A 24,387-nucleotide genomic window follows, 5' to 3' on the forward strand; every position below is an offset into this window, starting at 1 on the left:
CCCCAAAATGTAGCTAAGGCCAGCTTACTTTGGATTTTTCTATACTTAAGGGTTCAGTGCAGTGATAGGATTCAAATAATTTAACAACCGCTTCTCTGCCATAATGATTTCTTCCAACAACCAGTTCACCAAACTGCTCAGAAATTTAACAACTGGTTCTCACAAATTGGTGTAAACTGGCTGAATCCCACCACTGGTTCGGTGGAGTATTCAAAGTCTTCTCAACACAAGCATTTCTATAATTATGGTATGTGGTGTATATGTATACATCTTTATTACAATCAAAGACCAGCAATACATATTACTTTTTACAATATATTAAAAAAGTACTGATATTAAAATATATTTTAAAAGTATTGACATTAAAAGTGGATAATACTGTTCGGGTCACTCCATGATTTATGTGGATGAAAAGCTGATAAGTATGGGAGTAAATACAATGGTCCAGGAATTGTTAGAGATATGTCCAAATAATTGGTGCAAGATGACAACTATAATTCTGTAATCAATTTTTTTTCTTGTGGACATTGCAGCAACACAGAATTTGGCCACTGCATAAGTGGTAGCCGGGTTTGTGTCCTGGAGGAGAAAGCCTACATAAAAATTGTCTGCCCACCCTTGCAATCTCTCTGAATAGCTCACAGTGTAATAGAAACATGTGAGATATCTTCAACTTCTCCTTTACCACATATACAAACCCGTTCTGCTATAGGTGTTCTCTTATACCTGCCCTGGAGGTGTGCTGAAGGAAGAATGTTAAATTTGGCTCTGAAGAAAGTTATTCTTTGTTTTGGGAAGATCAGGTCATTTAGATATCTTGCCAATTCCCACACACCCTGCTTGATTCTGTCCCTACTGTGGAGAGGCAACCTATTTAGTTCTTCTTGGAACTCCATGTCCTTCATTTTATTGATTACTACTTGCTTTGCTTGATCAAAGCCTAGGGACATTAAGAATACTGGTGAGAGCCCATAAGAGCCCAGCTTGTGAACTATTGCCTGTTTCCAGGGGGAGGGGAAGTTGTCAGTCAACATTAGTGGGAACAGTCCCTCTGGAAAGAAATGCATTTTAAGCCAATGAATGATCATCATCTTCCAGGCTCTTACCTGAATTTGAGGCATGCCTATCTCAATTCTTAACTGGTCTTTTGGAGTTCCTTTGGGTGCAGCTAAGATGGCTCGCAGAAATTTTGTTTGAATGGTTTCTGACAAGTCTCTCTTTGCAAAGATTCCTGTTTGTGCCCCATATAGAATTTGCGCCAATGTTTTGGCCTCAAAAAGTTTTAGGCAGCAGGTACTAACTGCCCTCTGCCTGTGTAAAAGATGTGTTTAATTGCATTTGAGGACCTATGGGCTGGTTGCAATGTATGATCCAGGTGTGCCTTCCATGTCCCTTGCGAGTGGAAAACCACCCCAAGGTATCTAAATATTCTAATCTGTTTATGTCCTTCTATTTTCCAGGAGTATTAGTTAGATCTTTTAGCAAAAACTAAAATTTTTGATTTATCAAAGTTAAGGACCAGCTTGTTTTGCCTGCAATAGCCAAGTGTTGCCCTAATTGCTCTCTTCAGTCCTATAGGAGTTTGTGAAATAATAGCATCATCATCAGCGTATAGGAGAATTGGAATTTTGCATTGTGCTAGGTTAGGAAGTTGGAGATCAGGGTTCTGTAAGAGATCGATCAGGGGATTGAGATAGAAGTTAAAGAGAGAGGGGGACAGGATGTACCCCTTTTTGTACCCTTAGTGGGCCGGTTAAAGTCCCTTGGGTATTGCACCTCACTTTCAAGGTGGAATTGGCATACAATTTTTGTTTGAGGAAGAGGAGGCGTTTATCAATAGTAGTGCATTCCCAGAGGGTGTTTTTGGATATTGAATCAAAGGCCTGCTTAAAATCAAGGAAGGCCACAAAAAGAGAGGGATTTTTTTTATATGAGTATTTTTGTAGTAAATGGTGGAGTACCAAAATATGATCCACCATTGATCTTCCTTCTCTAAAACTGGCTTGTTCATCTTTGATTATCCCCCCTAAAATTAGCCAATCCTGGTTTATAGTTTAGGTGTTTGGCATACAGTTTATTAATAATGCTCAGAAGACTAATGGGTATGTGGTGTTTTTGGCAGGATTAGAATTTATAATCTCCCGGTTTCTAATCTGATAGTTTAACCATTACACTAAACTGGCTCTCTAACTAGCCTGTAATGAATACAGACTACAGTACAGCCTGGCAGTTTAAGCAGAACAAATGTATGCTTGCATAGTTTGAGCTGCCTTGCAAAATCAGTGGCTCTGAATTTCTGTGGGAGCTGTTTATCTAATAGAAGGCAACATAGTTGAAAACTGTGATTATTTGTTATTCTCAAATTGTAGTTTAAATGAGATAGAATAAACAATTTTCTTCTATGTTGAGAGGTCCTGTGTATTTTCTAATCCATGTCACTAACTATATTGTGGAACTTCAAAATGGTTGCAGGTCTAAGATCTTCTGGAGACAAGAATGTACTGAAAGAAGATGAGGCACTACAACTGTCCTGTCTGTCAGCGCACAGCATAATTTAATAATATGAAGCTATTAGCTACAGTAGAATCATACACACATTTGCAATTGTATGGCAAACTTGCAGTTTCATTATGCTAGTTTTACACGTCAAAAAACAGAAAAGCCAGTGTACAGAGCTAGAGAAAGGAACATTTTCCTTCTCTACTTGTTCTGTATAAAGTTCATTCTGAAAAATTGGTAATATATGTATTTAGAGCTCTGAGTGCAGAAGATGTCTTGTATACCCATAGCAAAATCATGTGTAATATGATTACACAAGTATATTGTTAAACGAACTGAGCAGAATTCACACCTTAAACTAAAATATAAGTGGCTCGTTTGTGACTGAGGGTTGTAATTTAGATATAGCCATTACGGTTCCTTTTAGGCTCAGAGGGTTGCTCAAACCCATGTAATTGGGTTAATTCAATCAGTCATGCATTAGTGTAAGCCTTGTATTGTTGACCTTTCAAGGTTTTCAGCAAACCGCATCTTTTACTTTGTTTCATTTAAGACAATGCACTTCAAGGGGGAAAGGAGGGAAATGAATCCCATATCTTCTCAAGTGAGGGGGGAGGACTGTTTCGCTGAACACATTCTGAGGGAAGAGATTGCCTTGAGACAGACTTCACCGCCTTATTTCTCTGCTTCGTGATGCCTGCTGGGAATTGTGGTCTTTCTTTTTGCCAAGGACCGGTTTTCCTTACAGGCGGGGAGCTCAGCTTCAGTTCCCAAGGTCCTCTGCGAGGAGCTGGCGGTGTCTAGTTCTGTTTCCCGGATGTCGCTTTCGCCGGAAGAGAAGCGAGTTTCTGTGGGGGCCGGCCATCTTGTGTGGGCAGCAGAGAAGCACGTAGGGGGTGGGCCGGGGCCTGGGCAGCATCGGAGGAGGATCCCACCCAAAGGGGTCCATCATGCCCGGACACCTGCAGGAAGGCTTCGGTTGCGTCGTCACCAACCGCTTTGACCAGCTCTTGGACGACGAATCCGACCCCTTCGAGGTGATCCAGGCGGCCGAGAGCCGCAAGAAAGAGAGCACCGGTGGGGGCGGCGGCGGCCACCAAGGCAGCCGCGGCGGCGGAGGCGGGCAGGCGGCCCAAACCAATTCATCCTCGGGCGGCGGTTCGAGCCAGGTCGGTTCCGGCGGAGGGAGCGGCAGCGCGGCCAAGCAGCTGCGCAGGGAATCTCAGAAGGAGCGCAAGAACCCGTTGCCGCCCTTCGCCTCCTCGACTGGGCCTGGAGGCGCCGGGGACCGGAGAGAGGATGGAGGCGGGCAGCCTGGCTCCGCGCCTCTCAGGAAGGAAGGTGAGTGGCGGGGCCGCTCCTCTCTTCTGCGGGTGGAAGAGGCGGCGGCGGGAGGCGAGTAGGGCTCCCCACAAGGTCAGTGTTTCCCTATCTGGACGGGCGGAGAGAAATCGCCCCCCCGTCAGTAGCGGGTCTCCCCCCTCCAATTCCACCTAGCACGTGGTGCCAGAGCGGGACCCCCTTCCCCTTTTTTCCCGCTTGCTTGGCCCAAATGCAGCCTTCCAGGAGGAGGCGGAGAGCCCTGCCCGTCTCCCTCACGTGGAGGGCATGGCGGGGCTGCCTTGCCTGCTCCGAGCTCCACCCTGTCCTGAATGGCCCGCTTTCTCGTGTTGACCGGGCCGTCGTGGGAAAGTCGAACCGAGCTCGTGAGGCGACCCCTCCTCCACGTTCTCTACTCGCGCTGTGTGTGTGGGGGGGAGGGATGGGGGGGGCGAATGGATGCAGAAACGTTTCCGAAAGGCGGGCGGGCGCCGATCTGAGGCCGGGGGTTTTCTCCTCGCGGGAAGGGTGGGTGGGTGGAATGGCCCCGGCAAGACTTTGCAAAGGTGAGCGTGGAGTGGGGTGTGGGGGAGCTCGAAGGGAGAGGGAAAAACTTCCCAATCTTGGAATGCTTGAGAAAGCGGAGGGCGATTCTGGCCTTTGCAAAGTGTAGCAATCCCACCGGTTTGCCCGCGTAGAAGAAGAAGAATCGGCGGAGGAGGCGGTAGTAGCCCGCCTGGACCACGCGGGGGTTTGGGAGGAACGAAGTTGAGTCCATTTGTACCTGGGCCACGTGCATATCCCGCGTGTTGCTGCTTCGCTTGCCTGCTGCCCGCCTACTTCAGGGCCGAACGAATAGACAAAATGGCACTGTGGAGGTGAAATGACTGACTACCTTGGATTCCGGACTGTTAACTTGTTTTAAAAAAATGTTTTGCCCACGTTGGTGGGTTTTGTTTTTTTTGTTTCCCCCTCCCGTGAAAGCTGATCCAAACTGTTTTGCCTTACTGTATTGATTTGAATGTATCCTAGAATTGGGGCTTATTTTTAAGGTGAAAGGCAGGATCTGTGGACCATTGTTTAAACATTTTGCAACAGTATGTAAATAAAATAAAATGAGCTAAAAGTGTTAAATTCACTGAGCTTTGGACTGAATAAAAAACTTTAAAGGAAATAAAAGGTGCTCTTTGAGGGTATTAATTAAATAGTACTACTTATATGATTTTAGCCTTATTTTCTATTAACTCAAGCAGGAGACTGAAAGCATGGTAATATTTTTAATGGCGCCATGCTACACCATATAATAATGGGAAGAAAATGTATGTAACTTGATTGCTTTAAATCTATCTTGATTACAAAAATGTTTTTGCTTATAGTATATGTTAAATAATCTTAAAGATTATTTGAAAGCTATCAGTCAAGTGTCCTGTGTAATGGAGCACAATTGTGATCAGCAGCCAAACACCAGTGGCACTTGCAGAAGAGAAAGTTAAATTAGTACAGGCAATAGGAGTAGGAGGTGATTATGGGATTAGTAATTGAAATAGATTGTTCTTAAATTTATTTAACAGTTTTGTATATTCGAGAGAAATATTTAAATATTCAAATGGTAAAAATGCTCTTCTTGAATAAGACAGTTATTAAAATATTAAATCAAGATTTGTGATGTTTTAAACTTTAACCCTGGGTATTGATGTAGTTCAATGCTTATAGAAATTCCCAGAAGCAAATTTTGTTGTAGTTCTCTGATAGTATTTGAAATTGGGGGCTATGAAGTAAAGGCTACAAGACAGAGATAGTTACAAAATGCTTCGTTAGCAGCATACCTTTATTGCCATCTACTGACTTGTCGGGAGTTTTGCAGCTGATATTGGATAGCTGTACATTCTATCTACCATGTGAAAATTTTCATGAGTAAGACAATGTCGAAAAGTTAGGTTGATAACTTTTTGCAACAATATGGCAGTTCAACATTAGTACTTTTGTAATTGCCTTGATTCAACCTTGCTTGGAGTTTCTGCTTTGTAATTTGAAGAAATAAAATTACATTTGTAATTTAATCTAGATTTTTATGCAAATTTCGTACACTTATGGAGATGTCTATTTTTGGAGAATTTCAGGTCAGTCTACATAAACTTCTAGAGTGACCTGCTTGAATCATACTTGTTTTTAAGTTTGGATTATGATATGTTTTTTCAAAGCTTTGCCTATTTCCACATATGAGAATCTGATAGAAACACATTTTATGGCAATCCATTTTTATTGACCGTAACTATCGTAAAAGGATTATGTTACAAAAACTGTCTTTATTAGATAAAAGTATACATAATGGGGACAATCCTTGTGCATTTCAGTGAAATATAAATAGCCCCTAAATAATTTCACAAAATATTTGTTTAAAAGTAGTTTTTTTCTTTGTATAAATCTTATAGGCATCTCTTCAAATGGTCGAGAAGGCAAAGGAGAGGCTTAAATGTTAAATTATATGGTAACTTTAATAGAAGAGATGGCAATGGATGAATGTAGGAAAATAAATCTTACTTTTACAATATGTTGTAAATTCCCCTTGATGAATATTGATGTATTTAAGGTTATATACAGATACTTTGCGTATATTTCTGTAGTATGACAATTACAGCATAATTTCTAGGCATTATGGAAAAGAGTACAATATTAATAATACTTGTAATAGAGTAAGTAGCTTCTGCTTAGAAACATCAAATCCAGTCAATGTAACATATGTTCAATAACCTTTTATGGCTTGCTAAAAATTCAATAAGATTGTTCATCAGACAAGCTATTCTAATTGAATCACAGTGTAACTATAATTTAGGCACTTGAAAGAGAGATGTTTATTTATATAAAGTTTATTTCACCTGTGCATTTTTATCCAATGACTGGGATTGTTCTGAACATTATTGAAAAAGATTAGTGTATACCACAGATTTTGAGGTAGCTGTTACATATGATTGGATGTGCATTATGCAGTTATGAATGTCTAATAGCTGTTCTTCATTAAATGTAAAATGTGCTCATTAATACCATCCAATAGAATTTCTTTATTACTGACAGATATGCAATATATATAACACCACTAATAATAGCAAAGTCAAAAATAATTTTGCTTTTATTTTGAACAAGAGTTGCAGCAGTGAAAGTTATTGACTTGCTGGATCCAGACTAAGTTAATTGCATTTTAATCCATCTGAAATAAGACATAAGTTCTGTCTAAAACATGATCAGGAAGTAAAGCAAAAAGGCACCATCGTCCTTCAGAAAGCTAGTATGCCTTGGCAAGGGGAACTAAGAAATGCTTTCCAGTTTCTGTAAATTCAAAGTGACAAGAGAAAAGTAAACTTGACCTGATTAAAAGTGAGGGGAAAGCCAAGGGATGTGTTCCCACATATTGGTGCCCGGATAGGTGTGAAATTCAGTGTCAAGTATTTACTGGCGCCCTTTAATCAGAGGTAATAGTATGTAGCTTCAGGACTTGGCTTGGTATGAAATGCATACTCACCAAATCAAAAGAGAGTCATTGATGAATTGATGATAGCCTGTTGTGGGATTCTGGGACTCTTGGACATTTCTCTTTCAACACATTCTGTTCAGCCTGTGCCTGTGAGTATTAGGTATGGCTAATAGTTTTCATAAGCAATATTTTACTGAGATTCCTTTTTCTCCTTCTAGCAACTTTGAATTGTTTTATATCGTGATATACATGATATATGTGTGTGTGTGTGTACATTGTGGTTTAGCATTCAGCAGAACTTTTGAATCCAATTAATATATGGATAGATTTATAGCCCATATTTTTGCCAATGATAATATTATTTGAAGCCACTATTGTTCTCAAGATGAGGAAGAGCCAACTTTTAATATAAACATTATTTCTATTTCTTTGTTTGAATGAAACTTTGGCACTATTACTTAGCCAATTGGTTTCAAGCAGTGTGGTGGAATTATTGGCACTGGGACAGCTTCCAGGCAGAGGGAATAGAGTATATTGCATGTTGAGACCTAGTACTTTCAGTTGCAGAAGTGTTGCATGTTGGGAGAGGATTACTATAGCAGATTAGTGCATTACTACTGAGATAATTATTTCTAGAAAGTTACATTTCCAGCTTCTTATCACTCTTTAGGCGAACATTACTTTCTGCAATGAACTTGATAAGTATTCAAGTATTGTAAGAAAAATGGTGGCTGTCCCATTTTCTAATTGCAACTGATTCACCATATTCTATAAAGGTTTCTGAAATATAAATTATTCATCAGATTAACTTAATTAAATTTCACTTTTTTCTTAAAGAGAAAATATCCTGGAATGGCTCAAATATTAGACTGATTTTCTATCCCAAAATAAATCTTTTGCAATCTATTCCAATATGCAAGACTGCAGTTAGGGAAACAAATAACTTGATTGTTTCACTAAAGAATATTAGTTGTGAATTTTATTTAATGGAAAGAGGAGAATGAATATTTAATTATTGTTTCAGATGTATATGAACTTAATTTTAGCTTTTCCAGTTTATAGCTTGGAGGATTATAAATACCTGTAGAGCTAGTTTGACCACTGTTCTATAAGATAATAACTGTAAGAACTGCTAGCAAAGGTAGCTATATAATATAGTCTTCTATCAGTAGAAAACTATTGTTTATTACATATTGATAATACCTATGTATGAAAGAATACCAGTTGCTTGGTGGAGATCAGTAAATAATTTACTGATGCAGATTCCCTTCTATTTTAGGGATAAGACGAATTGGCAGAAGGCCTGATCAGCAACAGCCTCAGGGAGAGGGCAAGCCTATTGAGAGGAGGCAGGAGAGACGGCCTCCTCGTGAACGACGATTTGACAAACCTGCTGAAGAAAAGGGTGAAGGAGGAGAATTTTCTGTTGATAAGTAAGGATTGTACATTGTTTGGATGATTGTGCGCTAGGATAATCAACAAATTGACCTGTTGATGAATGTAATCCAAAGTAAGTTAATTAGGAAGCGCAGAATATTTGCTTTTAGAAAAACAGGTTTCTTCATACATTTTAATTAAAATATTGTGAGTCACTTAATTTCAAATAGACTGTGGCAATATTTTTAAAGCGTATTAACAGTTTTATGGGGCTTAATATAGACTCTATTCTATTTTTGTTTACCATAGACCTATTATTGATCGTCCTATGCGTGGCCGTGGTGGTCTTGGAAGAGGTGGTCGTGGTGGAAGAGGACGTGGAATGGGCAGAGGAGATGGCTTTGACTCTAGAGGCAAACGTGAATTTGATAGGCATAGTGGAAGCGACAGATCGTAAGTCTTAAAAACTCAGTAGCTTCTCTTTAAAAATATATTGGATTCTATTATAACATTTTACAAATTTTCCTTTGAATTTCTGTATCCCAGCACTATTGTGTTAACTCAGTTTTGTTAGTTCTCTTTCACATTCACATTTCAGTGGTCTAAAACACGAAGACAAGCGTGGCGGGAGTGGATCACACAACTGGGGAACTGTCAAAGATGAAATGACGTTAGTATTTTGTTTTAAGCTTATATATAGAATAAATATAAATTATGAGTTTATGATGACATGATGAAAATGCAGAAATTATGTTTAATGTTCAGCATCCTCAGCTAGAAAGCAGTAGTCATGATGAAAGGAGCATAAATCTTTTTGAAAACAGAATATTATGCAGTAGAATAATATTGTTTTTCAGTCTTACCATTTTGAGGCTTCTGCCAAATGTGTGTGTCTTAAATTTCATCATATCACCTGTATTTTATTAGAGCATATATTTTTAGAAAGCAAATAAATATATTTGGGAAAAATTGAAACATTGAGAAGGACCTTACAATTTTTCATAAATTTAAACTTTGTGTTGGCAAGTATGTTAGAAGTGCTAATTGGGAAAAAAAAAAATTTTATTTGAAACTCTACAGTGACTTGGATCAATCACATGCAACAGAGGAAACACCAGAAGGAGAGGAACATCCCCCTGCTGACTCGGAAAACAAGTAAATATTAAATTGTTGGGTGTTTTTTTTAATCACTGATACAAAATTAAGTTGGTGATGATGTCATTGTGCTGACATGATGCATTGGAATGCATGAATGACCTTGGGGAAAGAGATGCTGCCTAAAAAATAATCAGACAAGAGAAGGGGGGACAATCCCCCACCCCAAATGGCTTAATAGTCAGAGGAAGAAACTTTGGAACTGTCTGACCTAATTGATCAGATGGTGATTAAAAGTTAAAGATGGCAGTGGGAAGTTTGTACCTTTAGACTTGCAAGATTGTGTGGATATAGCTTTTGATTTTAGTTGATAGAAAGCCAGCATTGAAGATTGCAAATGGTGATCATGTGGATGGTAGGATGCTGTGCAGACCAGTTGCAAGAGCCATAACTGAGGATCACTTTAAAGTTCCCCTCATTCAGCACCATTATAACTACTAAAGGTTATTGAATAAGTAATTATAAAACAGAGACCACCTGTTTTATATACTTATATAGTGCTTTTGACATTTATGTTGAAATAAAAAAAATAGAATCCTCAGTTAGGATACGGATCTATTTCAGGAATGACCATCCCATATGGCAGCAAACAAAACAGAACTCTCCATTTCTAAGTAAGCAGTAAAAAGTTTCCCTAAGCTTCTGGTATTAAAGCACGGATATTACTGTATATTCTGTATATTGCTGTACACGGATATTCTTCATATACATGAAGAATCAAGGAAAAAGAGGTTGAAAATGCATTTCGAAGTGGCTGAAGAGGGAAAAAATAGCAATAGCACTTAGACTTATATACCGCTTCACAGTGCTTTACAGTGCCCACTCTAAGCGGTTTATAGAGTCACGCATATTGCCATCAACAATCTGGGTCCTTTTGTTGCTGGTGGCAACAAAATAATGTTGCCATCAGTCTAAACAGGCTGTTTGTTTGTTTTTGTGTGTGTGTGTGTGTGTACATGCTTATAACTGGTCCTTGTGGTCACATGATCATGATTTGTACACTTGGCAACCAGTTCAGGCTTACGACCATGTGATCACCATTTACAACTAGTTTATCCAGAAAGAAAATGGGGAAGCCAGCAGGGAAGCTGCTAGGTTGCAGGAGTAAATCTTCCCACCTTGGATCTTTTCCCATCCTCTCTGTACTCATCTCCCCAGCCTATATCATGCCTCTCCTGCACCCTCTCCTCTTCTCCCCTGCCCAGCAACAGCCACTTATCCTCTTGCTGGACTGAGATTTTCTTCAGGCTTCCTCATTTATTTTGGTTATGGGAAACTGGCAGGAAACTACTTTGGCTGCTGGTTAACAAGAGGGACCATAGGGTGATTGCTGTTGCTAAATAATGCATTATGCTTTACTATCTCCTCATTTAGTGACAGAAATTTTGATCTTAATTGCTGTAATAAGTCAATACTATCTGTAGTTTTGAATGAAGTCTTCTGAGAAATTAGAAATTAGTATTTTTGAAAAGGCTTGTGAGATTGTATGTAATTGAAGATGCATTTAAAACGTAGCCTAGCTACCATTGTGCATAGTCTTGCTTTTTAGAGCAGTGGTCTCCAACCTTGGCACCTTTAAGTCTGGCAGATTTCAACTCCCAGAATTCCTGAGCCAGCTTTGCTGGCTGGGGAATTCTGGGAGTTGAAGTCCACCAGACTTAAAGCTACCTAGTTTGGAGATCCCTGGTTTAGAGTATCTCTATTATTAATGGAGATGTAAGTACAGATCACAAAATGCTCTACCAAAAGCAATATTAGTGCCTTTTTATTGCTTTAATACATGGAAAAAAACAGAAAGAAGATGCAGAACATATTTACATATATGAAATCATCTGATATTTACATATATCATGAAAACCTGATCACAAAATAGAATAAAAATAGAGTAATGAATCTTTACTACACATTAGTATGGAGATAGTACATCAGAAAGTTAACATGTTTTTGTTCAATACTATAGGTACACTGCCTTTCCAATATTAAAATAATTATCTTGTATGTCCTCCCCCCTCCCCCCCAATAAGTCATGGTGATTGATTCCCACTTTTTGGTATATAATTCAAAATTACATTTTATCTTTAAATTTTTAAGATTAATAAGATTTATAGATACTGAATTAAGATGAAAGTTAAGGTTATTTCCTTTGAGTGCCACCTGTTTTAAACACAGGTTTATGCCCAGCCTTTTAAAACAATAAAGCTTTTTGTTAAATTGGCATCATTGTATAAGAAGCATACATAATCTGCAAAATGCTGCCTTAAATAATATAGGTGTGATAACATACGTATTCCATGATGTTTATTTCATAATCCTTGCAAATAATTTGGGTTATCATACTGATACTATTTAATTGTTTATTTGAAAAAATAGCGTAATATCAAGTCATCCATAGTCTAATTCAGTTTGATTATAATCAGGAATTTATATGCTGTAAAATTGTGAAATAATATGTTTTAATTAACTTTCTTGCCAATTAATAGTTTTGGGCATTCCAAATTGCAATTTCTTAAAATAGTAATCTAGTATTAGATGCTTAGCAACCTTTTACAAAATCAGATTGTGTGGGATAGACAGTTGAAGGTAGTATTGTCTGCAATGAATATGTCAGGTTCACTGTTCGTGTGTCTCTGTGTGTGTACATTTATATATTGTATATATTAAATATCAAGGAATTGGATAACAAATGTTATAATCTGCCAGATTTTGTTATTTAGTGGCTTTTGAGTCTCATAAGTCATGAGGTAGGTACTCTTTGTCAGAATTGTATTTTAGTGTTGGCTTCTGTGAATTCTAGTAAGTGCACACTGTTGCCTTTGTTAAAGTTCCATTTTTTCCAAATATTGGGGTCCTCTCCAATATTGACCAAGTATTAAAGGTTCAGCAATCCAGTGCGCAATCTGGTTTTGCCAAAGTAGCAGACAGCTCTATTTCACAGATATTTCAATCTATTATTGATTGGTTGATGATTGGCCTAGGAAGGTTGATGTTTTTCTCAGCAATTTTAATTTGGTTTTAATTTCTACAATCCAGGGTTTCTATTAACAGTGGAATGGTGCAATTCTGTCATTTCTGATTGCCATTGGTAAAGCAAATAACACATTGCTAAGCAAGGACAACACATGTCACCATTTACGACCAGTCTGCCCATTACTTTGATTGTTGGGAAATGGGAAAGAAGATCACAAATGGCAACCATCTGTTGCTCAGATGCTATAACATTATAATTATGAGCTTGGCACCCAGATTGTGATTACATTGCAGTGTGGATGCCTCAATAGATGGAACTCAGAGGACCAATCATAAGTATTACTAGTTTAGCACCATGACAAGTTTGAATAGTCATTGAATATTAACTGAGGACCACCTGTATTAAGGAACTAACTCTGTGGCTTATATTACTCATAGGCTAAATACTTGGACTGGAGCCTTTTCCTGTTTCATAGGATTAATTGTCTCAGTAATTTAACTGAAAAATAAAATTGTAGCTAAAAAGGCAACTTGAAATTATAATCTTGTATAAAAGTAGTTTAATTCAGTGGGCTAAGTATTGCAATTCAGAATATTCTTTTAAAAAGATCTTAGTGAATCAGAATCATGATATGCCTATCCTGAGTATGGCTTATAGTAGATACAGTGTAATAACTATTTCAGTCAAAAGGCTAGTAATTGCTGTATGATTTAGTGAATACTCTGTTTCAAGGGCATAGAGCAGAAATTAGCGCGTATAAAATGGGAAGAATTTGTTGGGAAAGTGGATAAAATATATTTTTACTTCAAAAAAATAATCATTTCTGGGCTGTAAATGGAAGTTAAGAATTACTTTGGACAGTTATTCAATTTTTATTTTAATAGTATGGAACTTTTCCTAATTTGTAGCTAATGGCCAACACTGTGTTTACCTTTAATGAGTAAATCAGGATGATATATACTAAGCATTACAGTAGAAGAGAAATCTGTAGCTCAGGATTGAACTGTGGAGTTCTTGATACTCTCTAAGCTTGGTTGTTTGCTTGCTTGCAGACATTTCATCACCTGACTAAACTCAATGCACTAGTTGGATAATGAAATGTTTGCAAGCAAAAAACCAAACTCAGACAACACCAAAGTCTCCATAGTATCAACCATTGTTTTTGAACTTGAAAGGTACAGCTGATAATAAAATTGAAATACAATAATAGTAACATTTTATCATCAGAATAAAATTTCGTGGTAAATATATTTAGACTATGTGCTGTTTTAGGTGTTTTTCTAGGGTTTTTTCCCTTGTATTTAGATTTCATTTCTTGGAAAGAGTGTGTTTGTGTGTGTTTGTTTATTAAGTGTTTGACATTCATATTTATCGTAGGGAAAATGAAGTAGAAGAAGTTAAGGAAGAAGGCCCTAAAGAAATGACTCTTGATGAATGGAAAGCTATTCAGAATAAGGATCGCGCAAAAGTCGAATTCAACATCCGTAAACCAAATGAAGGTGCTGATGGACAATGGAAAAAAGGCTTTGTTCTGCACAAGTCAAAGAGTGAGGAGGTACGTACAACTTACTTTATTGTTCATTTATATATATAAGAGTAATTGGTTTACAACAGTGTAACCATGTGTTTATTAAATCAGATTTCAGAAACAAGCAGGTATTTGGTTAACTAAGCATTGCCAATTTTACTTTTAAACACAATTGAAAAATTTAAAAACACAATGAGCAAAATCTTGGATTGTGATATTCCAGTGTTTAGCCTTGTGTTTGGCCCTCAAAGACTTTCTTTTAAAAATCACCTAATATTAGCTTATAATATGGCAGGAAGGGAAAAAAGACTAGAGAATGCAACATTAAATGTAAATGAAATCGGTGTTAACTTTTGTCTCAATTTCACATTTTTGTTTATCAATACCTGTTTTTCCTATGCAGGGTTAAGGGGGGCTTTCAGCCCCTAAAAATTATATTTGCCTGGTGGAGGTGGAGAATACATTCCAGTTTTTTTTAAATTCAGTTGGCTAGTGGGATGTGGGTTATGCATGTAAATCATAACATGCTAGAACAATTTACAGGAAGAGTGTTTTACTGAATAATTATTTAGACATCTAATATTCCATTGTATAAACATTTCCATGAAAAGTAAACTGTAAAATTTAAGACCATTTAACTGCACTCTGCATCTTACTTAACTGTGATAGCTTTCTGTCCAAAGTAATATTGTGAATCTGCTTTGCTTACTTGTCATTTTTATGGAGAGTTACAAGTAGTCCTTGACTTATAGGCATTTGTTTAATCAGCATTCAAAGTTACAGCAGCGTGGGAAAAAAGGACTGATGATTGTTTTTTATACCTATGACCATTGCAGCATCCCCATGATCACATGATCAAAATATGTACTATTGGCAACTGGCATGTATTTTTGATGGTTGCAGTGTTCTGAGTCATGTGATCCTCTTTTACAACCTTCTGATAACCAAAGTCAGTAGAGAAGCCAGATTCATTTAATAACCACATTACTAATTAACAACTGCAGTGATTCACTTAACAACTGTGGTAAGAAATGTAAAATGGGGCAAAACTGACATAAGAATAAATTTGCATAACAAATTTTGAGCTCAATTTTGTCATTAGTTGAGCTCTACCTGTATGTTTATTGGAGATGTTGCTATCAAGCTATTTGTTTTATTTATTTTTCTTTGCTCCTGTTTCTTAGTAGCAAAGTTGATTCTTTGTTTTTTTAAAGACATGAGCTCCATTCTTTTTACTAGGGATAATTTATAGATGAGAGCAATGTGAATTGTGATCTAAAGTTGTATTTTAGAGTTCAGCACTTCCTTTTAACACACCTACCTTGATGTGACTTTTTTTCTCTTAAAAGTGATCTTGATGCTTAAGCTTATGTGTATTAATTTTATTAAACACACTGGCTTGAATCCTAATCCCATAACATCCTCTTTACTTGTTCTGGTTTTGGATTTTTCTCGATGTATGCTTAAAAATAGGTAGTCTTCGACTTACAACCATTCGTTTAGTGACCATTTGAAGTTACAATGACACTGATAAAAGGACTTGTGACCGTTTTTCACAGTTATGACCTTTGCAGGATGCCAATAGCCATGTGATCAAAATTCAGACACTTGGCAACTGACATCTGTTTATAACAGTTGCAATGTTCTGTGGTCATGTGATCCCCTTTTGTGACCTTCCGAAAGTATTGGGAAGCCAGATTCACAAAACAACCATGTCACTGGCTTAATAACTGCAGTGATTCACTTGACGACGATGGCAAGAAAGGTAAAATGGGAAAACTCACTTAACTCTTGCTTAGCAACAGAAATGTTGGGCTTAATTATGGTTGTAAGTTGAGAACTACCTGTATCTTGCATCCTACAGTTTTGCCTGCTTACCATATTTTTGGAGTATAAGACACACACCAAGGTTTTAAGAGGCAAATTTTAAAAAAAAGTTTTTGCACTCTGCAAACCTCCCCAAAATGGCCCATTTTTTGCAAAAAGGAGCCTGTTTCCCCCCCCCCCCAAAAGGCATGAGTGCTGCGGGGGGCAAATTTGAGCAAAAAACAGCCCATTTCTTTTTCCTCATTTCTGCCCTCACCAGTCCCCAGGAGCTCTCTAAAAGCCTCCTACAAGCTATGCACGGCCATTTTGATGAAGGGGTGGGGCTTCGGGAGGCAAAAAATGCTGTATTTGATGTATAAGACGCACCCAGATTTTCAGCCTCTTTTTGAGGCAAAAAGGTGCGTCTTATACTCTGAAAAATACGGTAATTGTAGAATTATGTATACACATATGGGAGTCTCATTATCTTTCTTTTGTTTTTATTCCTTGCCCATTGACATACAACTTACTTCAGACAAAGGGGATGTCAGAAATGCAGGGGAGTCAGCTGGAACCCAATGAGGTACTTATGGTTTATCTTTACCTAATGAATAAGAAACTCTACAAGTTCAAATTTGAAGATATTTTTTTAAAGAAAACCATTGAAAGCTGTTGATGAATTCATTAATACTTTTTTTTGTAACCAGTTTGGTTGCTGACCAAACAGCATTTGCTCCTTTGTGTGCCAGCCTGCTTGCCCACGAGTTCAAGTAATTTTAGTTTCTTATTATTTATCATGACTGTAAATATCCATGGCTGTACTCTGATTGTCTGATTTTTTTTCCTGAAGAAAAGTTTTGAAGGGATTCAGTATTCAGTTGATCTGTGTTCCTTTTTCATTATTAGTGGTATTCACTGTCAGCTGTTAAGGAATAGTACTGTAACATTGTCACACCATCTGCTACTCCTGTTCAAGTAGTTTGTTGTGGCTTATGTAGCTGAAACCATTTCAGCCCAGTGCATATTGGCAGACTTTGTGCAGGTCAGTTCTCCCATTCATAGAATAGTATTCTTCAAGTTCATTTAATGTGGATTTTAACTGACTGTATAATTTTCTTGGTTATGGTTTGCTTGTATATTATGTATCTTTCAGTTGATCTTACTAATTATTCAGTTGCAGTAAGACAAATTACTCTATAAGTAATGACGAGGGAATGGGGCTCTGTGAAGAGCTTTAGGATTACTATTACTGTGCAATAGTAATTGAGGATAACAGTCTCTTATAGTTCTTACAGGAATATGATATAAATCCAATTTATAAATATGGTTTGCAGCAGTTTCATCACAGTGGGCTTGAGTGGGATTTTGTCCAGAAGTATGGACAAGATGGTTTCTGTAAAGTTATCTATTTAAAATATAATGTATACTTGCTATCAGTTGATATTGAGATATGGCATTTTCTTTTAACTATGTTTGATCTATAGAAGATAGGGCAATTTTTAATCAAGTGTTGAGTTTTTTTGTGTTTTTGATTTGCGTTCTTTGTATCTAGATAATTAAATCTTCTTTGCAAATCCAGAGCTTTTAGCTGGAGTCGTGGCATAATGTTTCAGAGAGTATAATAATTCTAGGGTTCCATAACTTCACCTGTTAAAAATGCAGTTTTGACACACATTTGACAATATTCAAATGTTGTTCCTCATTCCATTCTAATATTGATTTGCCTGATTTGCAACCTACTAGTTTAAGTAATATGGATACAGTGCTATATAATTGTCTGTTTTTTGAATGAAAATAAATTTTAAGGCATACCAGTTAAACCTGAATTACTTGATTTCATTATAGGCTCATGCTGAGGACTCTGTAATGGATCACCATTTCCGCAAGCCAGCAAATGATATCACGTCCCAACTGGAGATCAATTTTGGGGATCTTGGTCGTCCTGGGCGTGGTGGTAGAGGTGGAAGAGGCGGTCGTGGGCGTGGGGGAAGGGCTAACCGTGGAAGCAGAACTGACAAGGTAATAACTGATTTTATGCAAATGAAATGTCAACATGGCAAATGTTTTATGGAACTGAGTGGCTTCTAGAAATGGTGCACAACATTGCAAGCCTAGCCTGCACAACTTTATAAAAATAAAGTTATATCTGAAACAGTAAGAAGTTACTTTAGGGAAGATGTTTATGTGATAGTTTTATGGCTGAAATGTCAAATACATTAGCTTTTCCTCAGTTTCACTTAAATGATTGGAATAGGGTGTGAGAACTAGATAACTTCTTAAGTGCTAGAGGAGTTAATCATTTCTTTTCCACTTAAGTTGCAGCCAACTCTCCTTCCCCTTCCTTCCAAATTGTAGCAAGGGGGAGAAGTTAAGCTCTTTTACATGCACTAAAGCTGTTTCACTCAATTTTTGATATTTCCACAATATGTATTACATGAACTCAGAATTACAGATAACTAGTGCTTTCTTTCAAATATAAAGTTTCCTGTTCATGAAATTAATTTCTTAGTTCCATTCTGTTTTGCATACTTTGAAATTTTAAAAAATGTTATCCCAGTTAACAATAAAGTGTCTTAATTCCAAATTTGTATATCCCAAGCAGGAATGCATATTTGATGCATTTTTCTGTTTGTTTCTTCTTGGGTTTGGTTTCCAAATCTGCACCAGAATTTCCTCGAGCTATTCAGAGCAATTTGAGAATTGGGGGATGGCATATGTGCACTGCCTGAAAAAGTGCCAATTGCTCTGATTTCATCAACAAACAATAGTTTAATAGTTTCACTTCAAGATATGTACTAATAGAAGAATGCTCAATAAATATTTTTGCTTGTTCTCTTTTAGTTGGTTAAAGAGTTTGATGTGATCCACACACCCAACCAGGTTAGTGGCTTGATAGTTTTATAACCTGAGTACAATAATGCTAAAGCTAGTGTTCTTCCTAGATTTCCTTCCCTCACGTGTGTCTCTGCTCCTCTGACTTTAGAAATATTTTGCCTAGGATTCTTTTATTAGCCCTTGTGACTAATTTCCACTCAGAGTTGAAGTATGTGTCACTCCACCTTGTAATGTTAAGTGTCAAGGTTTTAGTTAAGTTCTTTTCTGTCTCCTGCCCCTTCACCTTCATTAATGGTCTCTATTACTTTGAGGGTCAAGAAAACGTTTTCTTTATGTATGTCATTCACACTGATAATTTCATACACATTTATAGTACCTTATTTGTTAATCCTTGCAACTTTTCGCGATAGCAAAATGGGTACCGGATAATTTCTCCCATAAAAAGGATATTTTATAGAGCAGACATCATTACTAAAAGGGGACTATATTAATAAGTAGTTGACTTACACAGCAAATATGACCAAGACTAGTACTTGTGTAACTTTACAACTTTATGTTCATTTGTTGTATACAGCTGTCTTAAATAATACGACTAATGAAAGTGCTATATTGATGATCAGAATGACAGACCTCCTTTTTCATTTCAGTCAAGTGCTTCTGCTCCTGATGTTGATGATCCAGAAGCTTTCCCGGCTTTATCCTAAATTGGATGCCCTAAGCCAACCCTGCCTCTTGTTGGGCCCTTCTCTACAAGGCTTGCATGCTTAAGGATCCTAAAAACAACTTAAGATATTAAAACGGGGACTCTCATTCATGCCATTCACACCTGAAGACTGAATTTTACCTGTTTTGAAATGAACTTCTCTTGCTACACAGAAGCAACAATATGGTAGTCAGTTTTGTATTTAGAAATGTAATGGTAGCAGGGATGTTTTCATAATTTTTTTCAGAAATTATGCATTCTTCATGGATACTTTTTTGTATTGCTGCTTGAAAATATGCGTTTCCAAACTTGAAATATAGGTGTGAACAGTGTGTACCAGTTAAAGCTTTCACTTCATTTATTTTATTTTTTAAAAATTAGGGTTAGATGTGCTTTCCCTAAACTACAAACAATTTTAACTCTTGCACACTATTTCTTTTAATACTGCTTAGCAGATGGTTTTCAGTCCACGGTCAGCTGGGATATGTATAAAAATAATATGGAAAATTGTTAGTACTGTGTGGAATACTAACTTCTGGAGTATTTGAGTTTTTAATACTTAAGTCAAACTCGGAAAGTCCATTTTCTTCTATCTTTGGTAGTTTGTGTATTCAAAATCTTTATACAAAATTGATATCAGATACTTGAAAAATAGTCAAAGCACATTGGTTTATATTCTCAATACCTGCTTGTGAATCCAGCAGCTCTGGTTGGATAATTGGCCTAAGCCATTTTTTTAAAAAACAATCCATGTTGCACCTCTCATTCACCCTTTTTCTTCAAGAAAACTAGTTGTCTGTTTGGTAAACTTTGTTTAAACTTGTTAATATTGTTGCTACCAAAAATATTCTGTAGAGTGGAGCAACTTTTTTTCAAGACATGGAAGGTTGGGAACACAGTGGTATCTTATTTCTTAATATAGTTGGTTTAAACTACAGTTGATACTGTGTGGCAGTGCTGTAAATCTACATTAAAATGCATCCCCTTGGGCGCATTTAAACACTGTTCCACTAGCATGCAACCCTGATTCTGAAGAAGAAACCAAAGGGCACTGTATACTTCTTGGGAAAGGATTATTTGACTTGTTTAAATTGGAAAACCAAGACCATGAAAGTGGGACAGCAGTGGTCTGCGTGGGACATAAGCCAAACTTTACCACCCGATTGAAATGTGGATCTTGCTCTATTGCTTCAGCTTTTGGCCTTGCCTAGCTGAGAAGTGAATGTTTTATTTTTGGTGTGAGGAGTGATTGTAAGCTCTCCTTTCCACTGTAGAATTTTCTTAATATTTTAACTTAATCCCTGTGAAAGAGAATGTTACCACTTTCAAAACATGAAAGGACTTGAGCAAATAATAAAAAAGGACTACTTTGCCTTTCTGTCTACAACACTTGTTAGGAGATTAGAACTGAAATATCCATTTATTTCAAGGTTTTGCTGAGTATCTAGTACAATTGGTGGGTTTCTTAAGGAAATGGAAACATTACCCCATTTAAAAAAAATATGGAAGGAGGGCAAAAAGTATTGAACTAAAGCATAAACAGTATTGAGGTAATGCATTATCTGAATGATTTTTGTGAACATTTAGCAAGGGTTACATTACATTGAATCGGATTCTTGATGCGTTTAAATTTCAACTGTGATCAGGAAGTATGGATGGAGAAGCAGATTTTTAAATGAATCCAGTATTTGCCTTCAATGAAGATTTTTAAGCACATATACCCTTCACCCTTCTTCCTACCCCAATTTATTGGTTCTTAGTTTCCCGATTATAATTTTGGAGGTAGTCACATTCCTTAAGAGGTTACATATGTTACTAGGTCCCTTGGTTGTTTCCCATCTAAATGCATCTCATAGCACAGATTATTTTGGAAGATACTGCGTGTTGTCTATCCTTAAAAAAACTATTCCCATTTCCTGCACACATATGCTAATGTCCAAATAACATACTTATTAAATAGTATGTTACTGTTCGTGAATACTCCCTATCTAACTCTTTTTTTGACTTCCAGGCTTTAATTCTGGACAGCCATATATCCCATGCAATGCCAGTTTGGTACTTGACGTGACATCTTCATCTTCTAGTATACTTGTAATATAGAGCAAATTTAGAAATGCTGTTTAAAGATGGCAAATTTGCTGGCTTTTAATAGCTGTGTACTTAATTTGTGTTGAGCTGTGAAAATGCTTTCATTAATATTGGTACATATTAGCAAAGTAAAGGTTTATTTTCATGCTCTTTTACAAAAATGCTATTAAATTGGCATTGTAAATGTTTTCAGTGCCAGGCATCTTGCCTAATTTCTAGCTGAAACCATCTACATGTCTTTTCCAGGGAATGGTCCCCTTGTGGTGGATCCATTAGCAGTTGTGAGCATAGCTTTAGCAAATAACTACTCGCATACTTAATATTAGCTATTAAATGGATTGGGGTTTGTATCTCTTATTCTCTTGCTTGTTTGTGTTGCTATTGCACCTTTTTTTAGAACGAGCCTCCTTTAAAATGTGATACTAATTATGATTGATTTATTAAATGTTTGAGCATGAAAGTTCATCTTGTACCAGACTACCGGCAGAAAAGTTAAAATGAGTAAAATGAGAGAGCACAAGCCCTTGTAAAGTAACCCTAAACATTAAAAAACTATGTCTATGGTGAATATACATTTTGTTGGACAGATACTGCATCTGATTGGATGATTACATTTTGCCCTGAAATTTACATGCCATCCTGTTGACTTAATAAAAAGCAGGACAGGCTTTTGGCTGTCTTGAGTGCTCAAAATTTAGATACATATCCACTTTCGATGAATAATACTAGTTAAATTGCTAACTGCGAAATTACTGGTAAGAAAATTAGGGACTGATAGTGAACTTCCCACCCCTGACAACTTGATTTGAAATGTAATGCTTTTATTTTTGAAGGTGGGATATATGGTGATCTTATATTTTAACAAATGTGAGCTAAAAGTCTTCATCCACATCTGACATAAAGGTAGATTAATTGCTTAAAAAACAATTGCTTTACCCTTCTCTGCAATTTCAGAGGAGGTTTAAAGAGTTATGAATAGCAATGGGGAGCATCAGAGGAAATATCTGAAGATGGGGAGATTGGCTGTGCTTCAGATGCATTGAATATATGAGAGTGCTGATATTAAGTTACTTCATAACTTAATATTTGAAGTGCTTGCCTCAATTTTGCAATTTCTTAATATTTTGTTTATTTGAAGGTTAAATGCTCTGAATGACAAATGAGAAGAGTTTTTTCAAAATATATTTTAGCTCTTTTCTGTACGTAACATGAAAAAAATTAAATAGGCGGGCAGAGTGCAAGTAAACTACTTTTTAAAAAATCGCTTTGGAAGTGGAGGAAAAAAATTGAATCGTAAGGTCCCATTGGGTTGGTGGTGGGGAAATAGGATAGAATGAGTCACGAATTAAATTATTCAGAACATATCCCCTGTAATAGGTTAACAATGTTTGCAAATATTTACAAGGGTCATTATCCCTGTATTTTAGAAATTATTTCTGGACATTCTGTGGCCTTAATCTTGAAAAGCAAATACTAGTGCATGTTTTCTTGTCAGTTAAACAGTGCTGTATATTACAATTGATTGTATGAAGTGCACTTAGTCTTATATACAGATCTGTCCTTCGATAATGTCGTATTTGTTATCTTCCATATTTGAGAGAATGGAACAGCCTGCATTTTATGAAATTTGTAATCTGATCCTATACATACTCCCATTTTAATGAGATTTTAACTGATGCTTAAAAGTGCAGCTGTTTTGAATGGGTAGGTTTGTTACATAGGTTTCAATCCCACATAGAATAAGTCCCAATAAACGAAGAATGCTTTGTCTGTTTCTAATAGATGTAGCAAAACTATAATGAGCTCTGTTCTGTTCATGCAGAAGGTTATTTCAGATTACTGCTCAATTTCAAGTTGGTTTAAAATACCACTCTGCCTCCAACTGATAGAATTAATTTTAATGAAGTTATTTTGCTTTTTTTAATTTTATTTTTATTATTTTTGTTTCTGGTACATTTGTAGAATTGGATGTTATGGATCAATAGTAGTTTAATCACAGATTTATTCCTGTGAATGCCTCATAAAATGCAAAAGATGGTTTCATCCAGCTTGCCCTGGATTCACAAGTTCACAAAGTTTTCCCCCTAAAAACCACAATTTTGATCATCCAAGAAAAATGGCTAATACTTTCAACATTTATATAAATGATCGTCAGATATACAATTGTCTTCTATCCCATTCTGTTTTATTCCATGTATGTGTATGTTGCCCAAACCAGTCGGTCCTGGATCAATTTAGAATTTCATTTCAGCAAGATGTTCTGAAATGACTACCAATTTTGTGTTTTACGAAGAGGATATACTTCGAACAGAATTTCATAGTTACATTGACTAAATGTATCAGTAGAAACAAGCCATATATTTTCTTTAAAATCATATATGCCCATTGCACAAAATACAATTTAAAAAAACCTGGCAACGTTCACTTGTCCTTGGTTAGCCATTAAAAATTATATTCCGTGCATTGGGGTGAAAGCTGCATATTGTCCAGGATATAGTTACCTTAGAATAAATTGGTTCTAAAAACATCTGTGTAGTATCCACATTACAAATATATATTCTGTAGTTAACACAGATGGGCAAGGAACTATCCAAGATAGAGTAAAATTACAATAGAATGAACATTGAGTGACAAACTTG

General features: G+C 36.7%; 1 protein-coding gene across 2 annotated transcripts; it reads left to right on the top strand.

Annotated features, from left to right (window-relative positions):
• The first annotated feature begins 3,321 nt into the window (after positions 1-3,321).
• Positions 3,322-23,481, top strand: SERBP1 (SERPINE1 mRNA binding protein 1). Of its 2 annotated transcripts, none has more exons than XM_032218971.1 (10): positions 3,322-3,840; positions 8,568-8,721; positions 8,975-9,118; positions 9,240-9,335; positions 9,746-9,820; positions 14,166-14,343; positions 16,658-16,705; positions 17,968-18,141; positions 18,964-19,002; positions 19,605-23,481. In XM_032218971.1, the coding sequence occupies exons 1-10, from the start codon at positions 3,450-3,452 to the stop codon at positions 19,659-19,661; spliced, it is 1,356 nt and encodes a 451-aa protein (XP_032074862.1). In that variant the 5' UTR covers positions 3,322-3,449; the 3' UTR covers positions 19,662-23,481. The 2 variants fall into 2 exon arrangements, with proteins under 2 accessions (XP_032074862.1, XP_032074863.1); XM_032218972.1 differs by having other exon boundaries at positions 3,323-3,840; positions 9,264-9,335.
• The last annotated feature ends 906 nt before the right edge of the window (positions 23,482-24,387 follow it).

This window comes from Thamnophis elegans, chromosome 5 (genome assembly GCF_009769535.1).
Source record: "Thamnophis elegans isolate rThaEle1 chromosome 5, rThaEle1.pri, whole genome shotgun sequence".
In the NCBI taxonomy this organism is placed as follows: domain Eukaryota; kingdom Metazoa; phylum Chordata; class Lepidosauria; order Squamata; family Colubridae; genus Thamnophis; species Thamnophis elegans.